We start from the raw sequence: 18,799 nt of genomic DNA, 5'->3' as shown, positions 1-18,799 counted from the left end.
ACAAAGGAATGAAAGTAGAACAAGTAGCTCACACCTGGACTTTCTTTAGTGTGCCTTCAATGCACCAGCAGGACTGCCATTGTAAATTAGCCCTGTACAGAAATCGGAGGATTTCGTACCATGCCAAACATGTTTAATGACCCAGCAGGTTAGACTTTTTCCAACTTGCCTGCTGTACTTACAACAATTAAATGATTAGGAAAATCTGATGACTAATTTTTATAATGCAACATTATTTCTGAAAAGTGAAGACATTAGTGATAAATCATTGGTAATAAGCTCTACCTGCGTCCATTGGGCCTTGCTAGATAAGAATTGCAAGGATAACTTATGCACATTGTAATTCAAAACAAGAAGGTCATGCCTTTACTAAGAACAAAATAGTCAACTTATTTTAGGTATTACTGCCGACAGTGCACCTTTGATTAGGAATATCATCATCACCAGTCTCTCAGATGTTTTTTACCAGCCTGCCATGATTTTGCAAGAGCCTGAGTTATGTCCACCTTTGCAACTTATTACTACTGCAGTTGCACTAGTGCTGACTAATGCTCTAGTGCAGGGACAGTTTTACTCTGCAGTTTCATTCTGAGGTAAAATACTATCTCTGGACAAATAGCTATTTCCTACTGTCTTCCATAAAATCTGTATGCACAAAATAAGGGGCACACTTCAATAGTCCTGTTTTGGAACCTCCCATTTCTTAAGTCCCTTTTCTGAGGCCAGCTGCACAGCTAAAATGTAACTTGAAAACAACAAAATACAGCAGTAATATGTCAGCTGTGAAATGAATGCCAGTGGAATAGATTGTGGCTTTGAGTAACCTGTTTTTCAGGACACTTGTGTTTGTCATAGAATTGTCATATGATGGGCAGTCCAGACCGTTTGGTATCCAATTAATAACTGACTTAGTCAAGGTATCCTCCTGTCCCAGCCTCCATATGAAAGGGAAAAGAGGAGTGAGGAGCAAAATAGACAGGTGCCAATATACAGGAAAAATACCAATGGTTAAGATATTCAGACAGTGTTTTGATTCCTGTTTTTCATTCTGAGGTCATGGTGATCTAGTGCCATAAGCTTTTCAAAAAAAAATGGAAGTCAAAGTCAAGTTGGGAAGGATGAGGTTAAGAATAGAGGTGGGCAATATGTGGATTGATTTTCTGCCTTTCATTCAGGCCTCCTAAGAGGAGGAATCTTTAATGGTCTGAGTCTAGGAATAGCTTCCATCAGATTCAATTTTGATGAAGGTAAGGTTTCTTTTTATTGGATATGGACCTTCATTTCATAACCAGGTCCACTAGTCCCTTTGTTCTTCAAAGTTTTCCGGTCATAGCTGATGAAAAATGCGAAGGCAGTGCTTGCAGGGGCAGTGCCACCCTTCTGCTGGCCCCTGCATGCTCCTTCCTGCTCCACCGTGGGACCCGTGCCAGGGCTCGTGGCTGTGCAATGCGCTCGATCAGTGAATTGATCCAGTTGAGAATTAGCCACCTTTTGTCAGGTCTGTGTCCACCTAGCTCAGTACCCTAATCCAGTGCATCGTGCAGCCACAGGAACACCAGTTCTGGTATAAATGAGGTATTAGGAGCAAGGTACGGAGGGTGGGGAGGAAGAGGAGCACAACTGCCCCTTTTGGCAGCAGTCGAGATATATGATAGATTTAAGAGAATATGCCTTGGCATTCACGTCTGCCTAGGAACCTAGGCAAAGAAACCAGATGCTAGTGTGCAGATTAAAAAAGTTGAAGGATTCACAGGGACTCTTGAGCAGGAAGGGAAAAAAGAGCCATATGCAAGAAATATTGCAGGAGATCTTGGACTATTTTCAGCGCTTTAATCAGCTTATTTGTTGTAGTGCTCACTGTAAAAAGCAATTAGTCTTGGAACGTTTTCGGAGTTACAGTGGATTCACTGAAGCTGGGCCATCTCTTCTCCCTGTCTTTCCCAGTCACACAGGGGTGACATCCATGCCAGAAGATGTGAGCTGTGCTTCAGCTTGCATGTTTCCCTGAAAGGGAAAAACAGAAATTAGAGTGCCCTCAAAGCTGGAGTTTTGCAAAAAACTGTCCTTAAGATTTTGGGGAATCTGAAGGAAATAATACTTTTCTTAGTGTAAGCACCTGAACAGAATAGCAGTAGGTGATATCCTGATATCACAGCATTGTTGTGATTCTAACTATGCTAAAGTTCAACAGGTGGGGCAGTTCTTGGCATCTACTCAGTCTGAAGAAGCTTAAAAGCATATGCCTAATGTACTGGGATCCAAACACAGAATGCCAGTGGGTGTCCATCAAAGGAACATCATGCTTAGCAATATTTCCTGGTGGAAGGATCAAAAGGTTGATCACTACCTTTAATTTGGCAGGGTTACAGAATGCAAACTTGTGCTTTTTAGCCTATAGATATTGACCACTAGTAATATGCTCCCATTTAATTACAGAGATTTAGAGGGCATGTTCCAGGCACCTAAGTAATGCCCAGAAGTGTTTAATATACCCGTTTCAAAAATGAATTTTCATTACTTTCTATATTAGTTATAAGCAGGAATAAGATCATGGAGCCTGTTATGGCTCTTGTAACAAGCAGTGGGTCTGTCTACTGAAAATTTTGGGGAAGTAATATCAACATCAAATGATACTTCTATGCTAAATGTGGTCTTACTGAATTTTACATTACCTGTGGTTAATCTCAAAATGTGATTATTACTCCTTCAAAGGTGATTGGGATAGAAAGATTATTGCGTTTTAGATCAAAACATTGAATAAGAAAGAGCAAGAGAGAAATGTAGATAGCAACATATTTTCTTTGCGTCCTAAAACAGAGTTTGTTTTAATTCTTTTGACAGGCTTATCAACATAAGCTAAAGCTAGCACTAATAGGTCAAAGTATTTTTGGACAAGAAGTCTATAATAAGCTGCGACAAGAGGGTCACAAGGTTGTGGGAGTATTCACAGTGCCTGACAAGAATGGACAAGCTGATCCTTTGGGTAAGTGCAATAATCTGTAATAAACCATAATCCAAATGTTAATGTTAGAGGTGTACCTGACAAACTTGCCTTTTCATGAGAAGGTGATGTCTATATGGGAATGACTTGTATATATTGCCTTTGTTACACTGGATTCAGCACAAGAACCGTGCTTTAAAGAAAACTTCCAGAACCAGTTTAACCTTGTTAGTTAATCAGCATTTAAAAGCTGTTTCTAACCATATATTATGATATTAAAAAAAAAATTAATCTGGGAACCTTATTTGAATGGACATCCTAGAGGTAATTATCTTGAACCAGATCTGTATCTTACGATATGCACAGTGTTTAAAGGCAGCTCTGAGGAGGCAATATTATGTCTTGACTTACTCCCTGCTCTGGAGAGGAAGCAAAGAGCTGCTGAGCCCGTACTCAAGCACAGATGTCTGTCACCTGTTTTTCTGTGCTGTCTGTGACATTCAAGGCATGGAGCCAAGCCTGTTTATTCCTGGCTTTCTGCCCTTTCTGCCAAGCTTGCGTGCAGCAGCATATCCACAGAGCCTATTGCTCTTCCACCTGGAGTATGGACAAGCCATTCAAGAGGGCAGAGGAAGCTTTGCACTTCTTTTTTCCATTGCCAAGGTGCATAAGGATTTTCTAGATCTTTAGAAGAACGTGTTGTTGGCTGACATGTATTCAGAATTACGCTCATACTATGAAATCTACCATAATGAAGAAGTTACTTTGGAATCATTATCTGAATTGTAACTTTCTTTTTTTTTCAGAGGCACAAAAATGGTGATTTAATATAGTTAGCCAATAGAAGTGCCAGAATGGAATTTACCTTTCTGGATAATCAGAATTTAAACTACATTCCATAAACTGTCTCAAGTCACCTGGTGTTTTTTGTCAGGTTCTGGCATGTTTTTACAGGACTCTTTTGAGGGAAGAATCAAACATAATTTTTGCTTACCTAGTTTGTGGCACTCCCAAACTAGCACATAGTTTTCAAGTTTGTTACATTCTGTAACTCTACCTTATTATAAGAATTTATCACGCTTTGGAAGAATTAGAACTGCTACTGAGAAAAAGACGATCTGACTATCCATTTCTGGGAGCATGCCATAATACTTGATTGCATTATACAAACTATTATTATACAAGCAGTTCTAACTCGGCAAATCTTCCACTGATTTCCATCACATATTTATTTTAACTAAGCCATAGAATTCATTTATTATACTTTTAATGATAAATATTGATTTTGCTGGATTCTTTGCTGCTTTTTGCCTCCAGGTGATTCAAAGATCTTAAGTCTCAAGTGAAATTTGGTAATGTTTCTATATCCTCAGGCAGTGAGGATTTTTATTTCTAAAAGCAACTGCAGTAGAGGCTCACTTCCACCATGCAGTGTGGAATGACACCTGCGTAAGTATCAATTTAAGACCTAATTTAATATGCTAAAGATGCTTTGGGCCAAACTCAAGGTTTTATTTTCAAAATGATAAAGAGAAAGGTTTCTACAAACATATGTTTAGAAGCATATATTAAATGAAGTGAATTTTCTATACCACTGCTTGTTTCCACCTTTTTTCCTATTAAACCTACAACTCAACAGACATAGAGCTTGACTCTACTGTCCTGTTCTCTGTGATGGGTTATAAAGCAGTTGTGCAGTGGAATTTATCTAACATCTAAAAATTCTCTCTGAACTCTAACACAAGTAATGCAGTTATTTTTCTCTCCTTTGAGCCTAATCTTAGGTGTGGCTCTCTGTCTCACAGATAAATGGAAGAGTACCTAGAAGACATCAGTAAACAAAATTTTGAGGAAATAACTGAGGGCCTCCAGCATGTCATTATTTGAATCACATGGCAAGGTGCTGCCGACATGAGTGAATCTTAGTTATATGAAGTCACAGGTGCATACAAAATTGCTGAAGTGGAAAATTAAGTTTGCGAAGGCAAACCAGTTGTAGGCAGATGTAGTGACTGGACAAGAAATGAAGTGCCACTGTTAAATAATCAATAGCATTCATTGTTCTCTTCCACCTTCATTGGTACTTATTGCTTAGGTCATAAAAATGAACTTAAAGCTGAGAGTGACATGAGCTGTAGGAGTAAGAATCAAAGACAGAACTAATAGAATACGTCCTACTCCAAAGGTTTGATAAACAACATGCAGAACAGAACAGTACAAAGGGCACTCTTTAATCACATTTGATGATCTGTTTGAGTTTCTTGCAACATTTCTCTGATTTCTGTTTGAATTTTTAACACAAAATGTGAATTAAAAACAATTCTTTCCCCTCAGCACTGGCAGCGGAGAAGGACGGCACTCCTGTTTTCAAGTTCCCCAGGTGGAGAGCTAAAGGCAAGCCTATCCAGGAAGTAGTTGCAGCCTACAAATCGGTTGGAGCAGAGCTCAACGTCCTTCCATTCTGCACGCAGTTCATCCCCATGGATGTTATTGACTGCCCCAAGCATGGCTCAATTATTTACCATCCATCCATCCTACCACGCCACCGAGGAGCTTCTGCAATCAACTGGTGAGATTTTGTAAGAAGTTCATCAAAACTATGTGCATGTCTCAGGTTAGGCTGTTGGGCCAGACCAATTGCTCATGTAAATGCTGGCACAGTTCCTAACTGACTTGCAAGTGAAGCAATTTCTCTGATGCAACTGAGCTTCATGAATAAGGAATGATTGTTCATTCTTTCTCTTAATAAAAAAATTAGGGGGCAGCCAGCAAAGAGATCAGATAGTAGGATTTGACTGAATAAAGGAAGTACTTTTTCTCCATACAGTCCATTATTAAACTGTGGAACTGCACTTCTAGAGAGCTTTAGAAGGATGTGTTCACGGAGGAAAAATTCATCAAGATCTGCTACACGCAAAGATGTAGATGCAGCCCCTGTTTCAGGACATTCCTGAGGTTAAGATTTCCAGAAATGGGAAAGTGGTGTATCACCATGGTGTATTACCATGTCTTGCCCTTCCTTCTGTAAGCATCTGCTCCTGCCCTTCTCAGATAAAGGCTGTTGGCCTATGAAGACCTTTAAACAGAGCCAAGATTTGGCCAGGATTTGGCCTTGATTTGGCCTTGGCTGACCATTCCCATGTTTTACTTTTACACCCCTTGCTCTCCTCACAACTTCTATCTCTTGCAGCCACAACCATGGTACTGAACAGACCCAGTCTCTCCCCCCGTGACTGAGAAAGCCTGTGGGAATTAGGCAGGGCTGAGGAGTACTCGGCACAAGCAAGGGTCCTAGGCCTCTGAGGGCTCCTCACTCCTTTCTTTCCAGCCTCCTCTTGTTGCTGCCACTCTGTCCTCAGCAGCCCAGTGCAGAGGGAGCTGGGAGAGGTGGGCAGAGGAGGGGCCACACAGTAGTTCTCGTCCTGTCGCCTACTGAGCATCAGGGACATTTGCCCACGGTACTTGCTTCTCCCCTAGAACAATGCTGAGAACATTCACTTCTCACTACCTTTACCAGAGTGCTCTCTCCGTGTTTTCACTAAAGCAGAAGAGATGCTGCTTAAATGTGTGCAAGGTGTGATATGGGCTATCCCTACTTTTGTAAGCTTTCACGCATCTGCACACTTTTATTATACATGCCAACTTCCACAATTGTCTTCAGTCTTTGTCCCTCCTTCTGTACAAATGCATGCTTTATTCATTTTAATAATGTATTTCTCAGTATTTATAAAACCCTGAAAATTTTCATGTGTGTAAGGTGATCGTGTGATCCTGATCACAACATGGACTGCCAAGGGAACACTTACATGAGTTACATCTTATAGTAAACTGCATTGGTGTTTGCATGCAGACAAACGATTAAAAGCATGCAGGAAAGTTGTCTTTCCATTTTTGGTTGCTCCCTTAAATACGCTTGTGTTTGATTTTCTGTAATTCTGAGGCACCTGCAGTTCCAAAGGAAAACTGGAGAATCCAAGCGGCCACAGTTCCCTTCAAGTTCAGAGGCAGATCCTGAGCTGATGTAAATCAGCGTAGGTCTGCTGTAAGCAGTGCTACGTTCATACATACCAGCTGAGAATCTGGCTAGATTTAAATTGCCCTAATGACTTTTCCTTAAACAGTTGTGCAGTAGCGCCCTGTTAAGCATCTGTCATTTTCCACCCTGAGTTTAGCTCTTTTTCAGCTGTGGGACAACTGTACTTCCCTTGCTGACCTGCTGATAAGTTGTGAGGCTTAGTTAATTATAGTAAACAGCTATGAATTATAATACATTATCTAGAAGCAGACTTTTTCAATTTGCTTGTTTTGATGTATCCATCTTTCAAATTGTCACAGCTGTTGCACACCTTTTGTTCCGTGTGTCTTACCACTGTTAAAACATTTAAAATAATTAGCACAATGAACCGTGTGATTGACACAGGACCTTCTTCTTTCCTATCTACCTAAAGCAAATGCATGTGTAACAGATGACTTGATATCCCTGAGTGCTTTCATACTGTCAGTATTTACTGTAAGGCTTTTTTCTGTGCAGGACTTTAATTCAAGGAGATAAGAAAGCAGGATTTACTATTTTCTGGGCTGATGATGGTCTTGACACTGGACCAATTCTTCTGCAGCGAGAATGTGATGTAGGCCAAAACGATACTGTGGATGACCTGTATAACCGGTTTCTCTTCCCAGAAGGAATAAAGGCTATGGTATGTTTATCTGTGCTAAATATCAACATTTTAAAAGGCAAAAAAAAAAAATTGTTGGAGTTTGAAAATAAAGGTAATATAGACAAAGCACATAAATTTGGGAAGACCGAGGTCTTGGTGCTCAGCTGAATCAGTGACTTTAGTGGAGCTCTGATGCTTCATGAAGCTGAGGAGCTGGCTTCAGAATATTTGTTGCTGGCAGCAGGCAGCATGTCCTGTTTCCACAGAAGGCAAGAAGTTGGTTTTGTCTGGAATGTAGCTCTTTCCACAGAGTGTTTGATGTTTTTACAAGGTGAAAATTTTTACAGGCTTAGAAGGAGCAGAAAGTCAGGGGTGAAGATAAAGAAAAAAGGGGAATGGTGTTTAAAGTTCAGTTGATGGCTTTGGATTTTGTATGCTTGGTCTTTTTTCATTTTGTTTTAAAATACATAAAAGAAAATGCATTAAAAATACTCAGCATGGACTCTTAGAGAAATTTTTTTCTCTCTCCATTTTAATATAGAGAAATAGCTTTTGCAGAAACAAAAGCAGTAAGAGTTGAATATAAACATACAGAACCAAATTCTGTCCTTAGCTAAGTTCTGGACCTGCAGAATTTAGGCAGCTAATATGCGTGGTGATTAGGTATTCCCATCAAATTTCTGAGGCTATTTCTTTTGTCAAAGAAGTTTAAGCATACACATATGTAAATCTACGCAGCATTGATCTCCCCGATTTTGGAAATACTAGGTTTTAAAAATAAACCAGCTCCTTTTATGCAAGAAAATCTGCTGTCATTCATAAGGATGACTGAACAGAAAATGAATACCAAAGTAACATTAAAACTGTTATTTTTCTACTTAGGTGGAAGCTGTACATCTAATTGCTGATGGTAAAGCTCCTCGGATACCTCAGCCTAAAGAAGGGGCAACATATGAAGGGATCCAGAAAAAAGAAAATGCAGAGGTACTGTTAGATAGCACTGTGTTTTGTGCACATCACTAGAAAAGGTGTTACTAACTGAGATTACAATAGTGGTGACCGAGTTACCTTGGGTTTTAACAAAGTTGTTTCCTCACCTCATATTCCTGGGATAACTCCAAGGATGTGTGTAATGGAGCCCCAGGTGAAGTTCATGTTCCCTGTCAGCAGTAACATATATTTAGAAACTTGATGTTCTACTTGGGATCATCTGCACGCAGCTAGATGGCAGCTGCTCCTTTAGTGGATTCTTAATGATACTATGATACTTTTAAATACAGCATTGAATGGAGGTATCTCTCTTTTTTTGGTTGGTGTGTTTACCAACAGTTCATACTAAATTCTCTACCAGAAATAGATGTGCTGTTAGGAAAACTGAGCTGTTGGAACCTACCAGGAAATAAAAAACATGGTCATGTAAAAAAACAGGTCATGTAAAAAAACTACACATAAAAAAATAATTCAAACACATATATAAGGACTATATTATACAACTGCACTCACTGCATTAGCTACATAATAAGCTTCTTACCCTTAGCTGGATCTTCTTTTTGTTTGGAAAGGCCACCATAAAATGATAGTGAATGCCATCTTTAGTACCTTCTTTTCTTTTGCTAGACCAGTGCAAGTATCTAATAAAGAAGGCAAAAATTACTGATTTCAGTCTGTTGTTTGTGATGAGCATAGTCCTTTTCATCCAAAATGCTGTAATAATGATTTTTTTCTCTTATTACAACCCCTGACTTACCTTAGACACAAACAGCTTTGCATATGGATATTTTTAAGTGATCTGACCTCAAAGAAGAGTTATGTCATCGACCAAAATTTTGGGTGCCCATATACATACTGACACAGTACATAGGAACTAGCAGAACAGCTGAAAAAATTACAGTTGACTTCTATCTATTCCAAAACATCTCAGAAAAGGAGTTTACAGAGAGGAGCTTTCATGGTGTTACTGAAATCAAAAGAACGAATGAGTATGAGGACTTAATAGCTTAAATAATATATGCAAAATTGCAATGAATTCAAAGAGCTTTAGTGACTTGTAATTTTTAATTTATGTATTTGATTTGTATCTGTGGTCCAAATGCTGTATTCATCCCTTAATTGGAAGATATAAGAAACTTTTCTGGAGTGAACTAACTTAATGTCCCTGTTGTAAATTTTTTTTCATTGGCTTATAACTTGCTTCTAAATATTCTTTGTGCTTAAACTAAGAAAGACACTGAGTACCTCAGTGTTTGTTATTTGATAGATATTCTGATACTTTCTCCAATTCATTTCATACATATACTCTTGATACTGCAAAGATAAAGGAATGCATTTTCACTGGTGCTACACATGATACACAATATACATGATGTTCTTAACAAAACATTATTTCCATGTTCCTCTTACAATAAACTTAGACTTATCGTGGAAGACCTTGCAGGAGTTGCAAGCTGTAGCAGAGATTCCATTTATGAAACAGTTTATAAAGGTTTAGTAAAGGATTAATAGGTAGTTTAATAAGTGTTTGTAGATTTATTAATTTAGGATCCAAGCAGTAAATAGATAATTTTCAGCAGAAGGTGATATCCTTGACACATACTATTCATGTTTATACTGTGCTTATTAAATTTGTTAATGGTAATATTAATTGTTATTGATATTTTCATGGTCTTATTGTGAGAAGGAGAACGTGTGAAAAGGTAAAAGCTGCACAGAGGAGAGAAGTGCTAAGAACACCCCATTTTATGGTCTTTGATTAGTAACCTGGAGATCACTGATCTTCCTTTATTAGACCAGATCCTTTCTGTGTTCTTAAATAAACAGTTGAAAGAGAGGGAGGGAAGATTTGTAACTCTTACATGGGAAAACATTACTAACTTGATTTATAACCAAACAGAAAAGAATTAGCTCGCATGTCTTGATTTTGTAGATCTCTTGGGACCAACCTGCAGCAGCTTTGCACAATTGGATCCGAGGGCATGATAAAGTACCTGGAGCATGGGCGAAAATAGATGACCAGGTATGCTCTGGAAACCAGAAGGGTATCCTTTTTTTCTGTACCCTCTTGGTAACTGTTTTTTATTATAAAGGCTAAAGGGGATTGCATGCAAGTGAATACAGTTGGGAGTTACTTTGGAGTGGCTCTCATTTGATGACTGTATATTTTGTATATATCTAGAACAGACCTAAACAAAGGTACAGGACACAGCAGATATATTGTAACTATGATTTTCTGTTAGGTCCATTGAATTCAAAGAAAGATAAGAGCAATATCTGAAAAAATGGAACAAAGCGGTAAGTAGGCAGGGTAGAGCCAGACTATGCCAGTTTTGGGAGGAAATAGGTGTACATTACAGTTTGTAATGCAGCGCAAGCTTACAGTGAGCAACATTACAGTATAACTCGGAATGAAACACTATAAAAAAAAGTCTTTTGTTATTTCAGTAGTTTAAAGAGATGAGGGCCTAGGAAATAAATACTTCTCATTTTATCCAAAAACAACTACTTCATTTCAATTTTGAAAAAGCACTATGCCTTTGATTCACGTTTTCTTTGTGTAAAATATTTGTAAAATCACATTTTCTTTCCTGGCTGTAATGTCCAAATTTTGTTACTTAGCCAGCTGCTGATAGGCTGCTCCAAAGACCTGGTTCTGCCCTAATATACAGGTGCTGGTGCTGGCTTGAGAGCCCGGAGAGAACAGACAAGCCCAGGCGAGCGGCGGTGTTCAGCATCGCTAGCCTGGGAGCCAAGCAGTATCTGCCCGTCACAGCCAGGCTTTTGCCGGTCTCTCACTCCAGACCTGCACTGACCAAATCTGCTTCTCTTTCTGCGTTGGTTTCATCCTGCTCAGTGTTACAGCTAAGCAGCTGTGCAGTTTTAGGCAGTTTGTGTTTGCAAAGTTTTACATGCCCTAGGTCATAAAGATACAAAGATAATGTTGTAACACGTTTTCCATGGGTCGGTACTTACATGTTATTACATTATAGTATATTAAAGCTTCAAAACAGTATCACTTCATTCTTAGGATTTTAGAGCATATTTAGAGCACATTTCACTCTGTTTATTTTTAGGTGGTTACTTTCTATGGATCATCATTACTTGATGCTTCGGTGCCTGCTGGACAAGAGCTGGCAATAAAAGGTGCTTCAAGACCTGGACTTGTAACCAAGAATGGCCTCGTCATATTTGGTAATGACGGGAAGATGGTAAGCACTCATCCTGGCAAACATGAGCATGGGTGGAATAACTTTAGCAAAAAGTGCAAGAAGCGTGAAATTGTCAGTCTAGACAAATTCAGCTGCTAAAGACAGACAGTTAATTAGCTTGGAGTTTATTAATCTTCTGCCATTCTATAGAAAAGGCATTCATGTCTTGCTGCTCACCCAAATCTTATCCATTTTGCTTATGTAATAAAATGTACCAGTACTAGAAGAGAATCTGAAAGACAGATAGAAGTGACCTGTTTTTAATTACCTGCATCATAGCAGCTTTCCTGCAAGCTATTTATTTTAATATTTCAATGATTATTTTAATACTGAGAAATTCACCGCGCAAGGATGTATTGACTCCCAAATAGTTTAAAAATCATATCCCCTCGTTTTTCAGGTACTAGTGAGAAATCTACAGTTCGAGGATGGAAAAATGATCCCTGCATCTAAATACTTCTCTGCTGATGAAACAGCTGCCCTAGAACTTACAGAAGAGGAGAAAAAGACGGCAGAAGATATCAGGGTAATTCTAAAATCTGCTTTTGTTGGATACTACTTCAGAGAAAAGCATTATATACTTCTCATTATAGGCAAAGCATATCTTTTAATTAACCATGCAGGGTTTTTTTGGTGAGATGTACTCAGAAAGCATAGGGCTGAATCTTTAGTTACTGAAATTAATTCAGACGGATTTGGGAGTTCACACTGAAACACATAACCCTAGAAAGTTTTCTTTCTGATACAAAGAAAGTGGTTGCAGGGTCAAGTGATGGCAAATGACAGGATTTTACACCTGTACCTGTCCGTGCTGTCTCTCTCTTCTGCTGCAACCACACACAAGGGGCTGGCTGGCAGAGGGATGTGGCAAAGGAGTGGCTGGAGCAGAAAGTTTCAGAGCTGGAGAGGCAGCTTGTTGCCCTCCCCAGCAATCACTCCCTCTGCAGTGAGTGCCAGGTTGTTAGCTGAGGGCCACACATGTCATTTGTTTAAGTTGTGGGCCAGAGCAGCTGCAGCGCAGACATATTCCGTTCTGCTAGCTCTGCTGCACAGTCCGTCACTTTTGACACAGATCAGGCAGCTCAACACACTAATGTTTTAAATGGCTGTTTCAAGCTTCCCTTGAACCTGCCTGCCAGCAACTTAAATGCTGCCTGGAGCTATTGACTGACTGATACAATAGCTAAAAGAAATACAAACTCTTCAGTTTATGACACTAGCGGCTAACTCTTGAGACCTATTTATCATTAATTTAAATATCACGCTACCAGTTATTTTAGCATTCATGTTAGCAGAAATATCCACTTAATGCATGCAGCTTAAGCTACCTCTCAGCTCTGCCCAGGTGCCAAAAAATCCATCAGTCCAGTCACAAAGTTCTCCCAGCCTCTGCTGAGAACATATTCCATAATGGAATACAACGCTATTATTTGGAAGGTGAAGGCTTTAATAAAAATGGGCATAAAAAATCATTAGCATTGTAGCATTAAGTTTGCTTGCATGATTAGGCGATATTATCATGGACAAAAATAATATTTTTTGGTGTGATAATTATGCTGTAGATTTTATTGGCTGTCATCAAGTTCCAGACCTGCTTAAAATGGCTTTCTGTTGTAGTATCTGTTGAAGTAATACGCTTTGAAGGCATAACTACATTAGAAAATACTTTTCAGTAAATACTTCTTGCAATTAGAGCATTATTCATAACTGCCTCCATTATTTTTATATATTATTAGGCTATTTGGAAGGGAATTTTGAGCAATGTTGCTGTAATTGAGGATTCTACAGACTTCTTCAAATCTGGAGCATCCTCTATGCATGTTGTCAGGTAAACAAATATTCAAAATAATATTTTGAAGCAAAAGTTAATGGAAACAAAGTTGTCATGGTGCTTTTAAATCAGGGTTGATAAAGTAGTGAACAAAAATTGATTTTTCCAATTTATTTCCCACTGCTCTATCTATTCCCTTTCCTACCTTTGGAAACATGGTAGGGTTCTGTGCCCCAAATTAGGAGATATTGATGCAGTCGTGCCTTTTCTACTCAAGCAAAATTCCCCTTGACTTCAGAAACATCAGCCACATGGGGAAGCATGATGGTGCCCAAAGCCATCAGCATGCAGTGCCAGGTATCTCAAGAGCAGTGGGCTGACTGAGAAGCTGAGCAAAGGAGTCCCCATACGGAAAGTCATTCAAAGCCTTTCACAGGAAGGATTGAGCCCAGTGCCCAGTGCACAAGTAAGCGCACTGAGTTCGTGCTGTGTTGGATCACCTCAGTTAACTTCTTTTTGTAACTCAGATATGCAAGGCCGTAACATCAGGATTTCAATTTTATTTTAACAAACTGATTATTGCCCAGTATTGATTATTATCAGTATCATAGAGCTCAGAACTTCCTCCATGTGTTGGTGAGAGTAGTCTCATATGCTGTTTCATCAATCAATGTATGTTATTTGTCATTTATTTCCAAAAGTTTACCTAAGAGTATTCCAGACCTCACATTTTCTTTTCTGTAACACCCCCAGTTAACCCAAAAGCTGTTGGTAAGCTGTCTGGAACTATTCACTTTTGACTCTTTTCTACCTTCTAATGATTCAATTATCTGAATAATTCTTTCATTTGCAATTCAACTTGTTCTATCTTTGAAATCTTTAGAATGCTGGAAGAGATCAAACAGAAATGTAGTGGACTTCAGCTGCAGAATGAAGATGTGTATATGGCCACTAAGTTTGCAGACTTTATTCAAATGGCTGTCAGAAAACTCAGGGGAGAAGACAAAGAAGAAGAGTTAGTCATTGATTACGTAAGTAGTCATTGATTACTTGTCTTTATTGCTTGTTGTTTCTTGGTTGTTTGGGAGATAGGCAATGCATTTTGTTAGGTTGCTTGATGCAGTAGGAAAAAAAAACAAGTATATGGGCACAAGCTCTTCTTTGTGGCTTTTTTTCTGCAAGTTTTATATATTTGCATTTCAGAATGGAAGTATATGTGTAGTGTGACTCATGATGTTCCTGACTGGGAGACCAAGAACGTGCATTAGAGTAGCTCACACAGGCCCCCCCCGGTGCAGTATTCTGCTAATATATTTCAGTCAGAATAGTTGCAGACCTTCTGCTTTCCTGAGGCAAACAGTGCTAGACTTTTCTCCTAAGAGTTTGTTAGAAAACTTTATGTGAACGGTGTAGGGTGTGTTTTTGAAGACATTAAGCAAGTCAGGATTGCTCGAACTTGGGGAATTTGCTTGAGCTGGGCATTTGTTTGAAGTCCTGCACCTCTTCAGGACCAACCTGAACCAAGGTTTAGTGTTGGTTTGAAGATAGAGACCCAATGATAAGAAATACAGAAACCCACTTAACTATCTCAGAGTACGGGTACTGGTGTTCAGGAAGAATATGACTTGTATTTCATTTTACCCTTTTGACTGTTCTTAATAGCCATAAATACATCCTAAAATGCGGCTGAATGTTAGCTATAAGTATCAAAAGCTATGTTCTGTTGTTAGGCAACATTAAAATGTTATATTTTAAGTACTAAAATATTCATTTCTTATGTCTTTCACTCTTAGGTTTCAAAAAATATGAACAACATGACTGTGAAGATGCCATACCAGTGTTTCATAAATGGACAATTTATAAATGCTGATGATGGAAAAACATATGACACCATAAATCCGACAGATGGATCAGTGAGTAATTTCTAAGTATGATCAATATCAGTTTATTTCAATTTGCTTTTGAAAAAATCTAAGACACTAATCGAATATTGCTAGGTTCCAAACCATACAGTACAAATTTAAGAACCCCACAAATAAATTTGAATTTTTTAATTTACTTCTCAATTTCTATATTCTTCAGTTTTTGCATGTCAGTCAAGCTTCACAGTAAATATTACCTAATTCCACCTTAACTATTATATGCTAATCTCCATACCCAGCTGTTTGTTTTACCTTGATTTCATACTTGTTTGTCTTTGCAAACAAAAAAGGCTAAGGTTTAGTTGGTAAAGAAGTATTTCTATTAGCATATTATATACATTTCCTGTCAGTCATCAACTTCAGGTTTTTTTTTTTTTAACAATATGATGTCTTAGGGCAAATGTGGCTTTAAAATGTCACTTTAAATTCCCAGTAAGAAAAATGAGTTTTCAATAGGAAAATAGATACAGTTCCACTTCATCCTCTTGAAGGTACTGAACCTTGGTTGAGCAACTGTTAAGTAAGAATTGTAAATAAAAGGAGTGATCCTGATGTCTGCATATGCCATTGTAATTCTGGAGTAATGAAATTCCACTGAAATCAGTGGCACAAATTTTACTAGGATTAGAATCCAGAATCTGGTACTTTCCTTGGAAATCATTATGGAATGGAATAAAAATCATAACAATTTTGTGTTAGGCTTTAAAATATAATAATTATGGGATGTAATCATTATAAAATACTGTGTGTATATGGTGGTTCATGGTAACAGAAGCTCCATTCCAGAGAAATAGAACATTCAGGAGTCATTTTAGCGTGTTTAGATATTGGATGATAATATCACATATTAGAACTTTCCACTTTTGTCATATCACATTGATTTTATGTATGAAAAGAGGGTGAAATCCAGTGGGATGATGCTTCTTGGTGCTGAAGAAAAAAAGAAGAGATGTAGGAGTCAGGGTCTCTGCACTGTCCTCCAAACTTGGCCACCATTAGTTGTGCCTGAACTTTTTGGAATTTGACTCACCCATGACGACTGATGGGGCTTGAGGATATCAAGTATTTTCTTACACCCAGTCAAAAAGTTTAGGAGGAAGGAGTAACTCCGTGCATCCCAGCCTTTCAGTCTGAGCTAACACATTGCTACCTTGTTACAGGTAATAGCCAGTGTATCTTCTGCTTCGTTGGTTGATGTTGACAAAGCAGTGGCAGCAGCGAAAGAGGCATTCGAAAATGGTGAATGGGGAAGAATGAATGCACGGGAAAGAGGGCGACTCATGTACAGGTATGCAAAGGGTGGCATTGTGTTTGGTTAGTTTCCTTAAAACTAATTATTTTGTTCCTCTGAAGAATTGTAACATACTTTATCTGAATGTGATGGATACTCATAATCCCATTTTCAGAGTTACTGGACTAGCTACCTTTTCATCTCCTAATTTACTGCAGCGCACTGGCCTGAGATCATAGCTGAGGCCTGAACCTTTTTCGTGCCCAGGTAAAATCTCAGTAGCTCTTACTGTCAGGAGGAGACCTGGGTTCCCCAGCCAGTGATCACTTTGCTTTTGACTGAAACTTTGGCAGTCTCTTTGAGAAATTCTGAGAAATCCTCCAGCTGAAACCATATTAACATGAAGAATTTTTATTTGTGAATGGAAACAAAGAATTGGAGGAAAAAGACTTTAAAATACCTGATGGCTTCATTTAATCTATATGCTTTCCTCCTCTATTGCAAGGATTGAGAATTCCCTTGTAAAGTCCAAATCCTTCTGTATAGATGAGGCTAAGTTTTCAAGGCAGAGTCTAACTAGGTTGAGTAGGCAGAGACTTTTGACCTTGCAAACCCTGCCTGTATCTGCACTGCATACAGTAAACTTATAGCCACATTGCCACTAATTTTGAAATAGACTGAAACTGATGCTAGATTTTCTAGGAGCATATCCCAGCATACTTCTCACCTGGTTAAAGAGCCACCCTAGGAGCTGTTTTGTGGTCTGTTGTGGAATAATTGTCTGTCCTGTGTAGAAAAAGTCTAAGCTGAATCCCACATTTATCTGAGACACTTCCAGCTGTGTACTTCTCGTTTATGTACTTCATTGCACCAACTCTAGATCATGCCTGGTTCTCTTTTTGGGCTGTGTTATTATTGTTTCAGGAGGTAAACAGAGGTCACACTCAGTGAATGGCATTTTAGTGGTGATTTCTGATTCTTGGAGGGCAGCAGATGATCTTGGCAAGTTGCTCATGCTAGCTAGATATTGCCAGGATGTTACTGGAGGCAGCTGACAAAAGCACATATGTTGTGGATTCCCTGTATGCAGCATGATGCTTCTGGTGCCTGATGGCAAGCACAGGGAGAACATAATTGTCTTGCAAACCTGGGATGACTAGAAGCTCCAGAGCTTCCCTGTGAAAAAAGCCTCTTTCATGGAGCCGTATGAAGAGCTTTCACTGCTTTTTCAGTTCTGGGACATGTGAATGAATGAGAAGAGTAGAGATGATTAGGGAAGCAGATTGCTACCCCTGACTGCCACAGTTAGCTACTGTGATGATGGAAAATCAATTGTCAACACTGAGGAGATATATTAGGCAAATTCTGTTCCTGTTCAGTAGGTGGAGAGCTTACTTACTGTTCTTGACATAGCAGTTGACTTCAAGGAAGTTGGGGGCTTGAACTGAGCTGAAAGCATGGAGATTTTTCTGTCCCAAGGAACTCATGAAGGAGTAGGTCCTGTGTGTCTGACGCATTTTTTTCTTCAGGCTGTAGTCAGTCAAAAAGGTGGGTTCTTCAGCATTACTACTGGAGGTCCTGGCAAGGCCATTTATACTGAGGAGACTGGATATTTATCTATATGGAAGAGAAGGAAACATTTTCCCTTCAAAAGTCTTGTCTTCAGTAGTGTGCCCACACTCACTGCTATTTTAAGCCTTTATTTCTCTGTGTCAGGAGGCTATCCCTGGACACAGGAATGCACAGCAGAAGCAGGATCAGTTACACAGTGAGCAGCTGCAGGATGGTAGTAGACAGTGCATTTGGCTGATGAGGCAAGATAACACTGTCTGGCAATTTTGGGGGGTGTAGGGGTGGGTCACTGCCATTCCTTTAACTGCAGCACACTGCTCTCTGTATAACATCTGCATGGATTTGGAAGCTGAAGATCCAGCTGGTTCAAAGGTTTGGGGTATGCAACTAGAAGATGACCCTGACACTGTAAGGCTGGGTTTAGCCAAGCAAGACAGTAAGGAGTAGGGAATCCATTGTGTGTGCTCTGACAGCTGAAGAGGAGGAGCATGGGGAAATGTAA

General features: G+C 39.1%; 1 protein-coding gene across 1 annotated transcript in view; it reads left to right on the top strand.

Annotated features, from left to right (window-relative positions):
• The first annotated feature begins 1,570 nt into the window (after window positions 1–1,570).
• The window catches only part of ALDH1L2 (aldehyde dehydrogenase 1 family member L2), a 30,295-nt gene continuing 13,066 nt past the window's right edge, over window positions 1,571–18,799 (top strand). The window contains 13 exon segments of the mRNA XM_026056841.1: window positions 1,571–1,575; window positions 2,818–2,837; window positions 2,840–2,983; window positions 5,276–5,510; window positions 7,473–7,638; window positions 8,482–8,583; window positions 10,523–10,612; window positions 11,667–11,801; window positions 12,202–12,327; window positions 13,538–13,629; window positions 14,456–14,603; window positions 15,366–15,485; window positions 16,655–16,782. Coding sequence (XP_025912626.1) covers window positions 1,571–1,575; window positions 2,818–2,837; window positions 2,840–2,983; window positions 5,276–5,510; window positions 7,473–7,638; window positions 8,482–8,583; window positions 10,523–10,612; window positions 11,667–11,801; window positions 12,202–12,327; window positions 13,538–13,629; window positions 14,456–14,603; window positions 15,366–15,485; window positions 16,655–16,782 — 1,511 coding nt within the window.

The sequence above is a fragment of the Apteryx rowi genome, unplaced genomic scaffold, assembly GCF_003343035.1.
Source record: "Apteryx rowi isolate R43461 unplaced genomic scaffold, aptRow1 scaffold_133, whole genome shotgun sequence".
NCBI lineage: Eukaryota > Metazoa > Chordata > Aves > Apterygiformes > Apterygidae > Apteryx > Apteryx rowi.
Note: the sequence above shows the minus strand (reverse complement) of the source record. Positions and strands in the feature narration are given on the sequence as shown.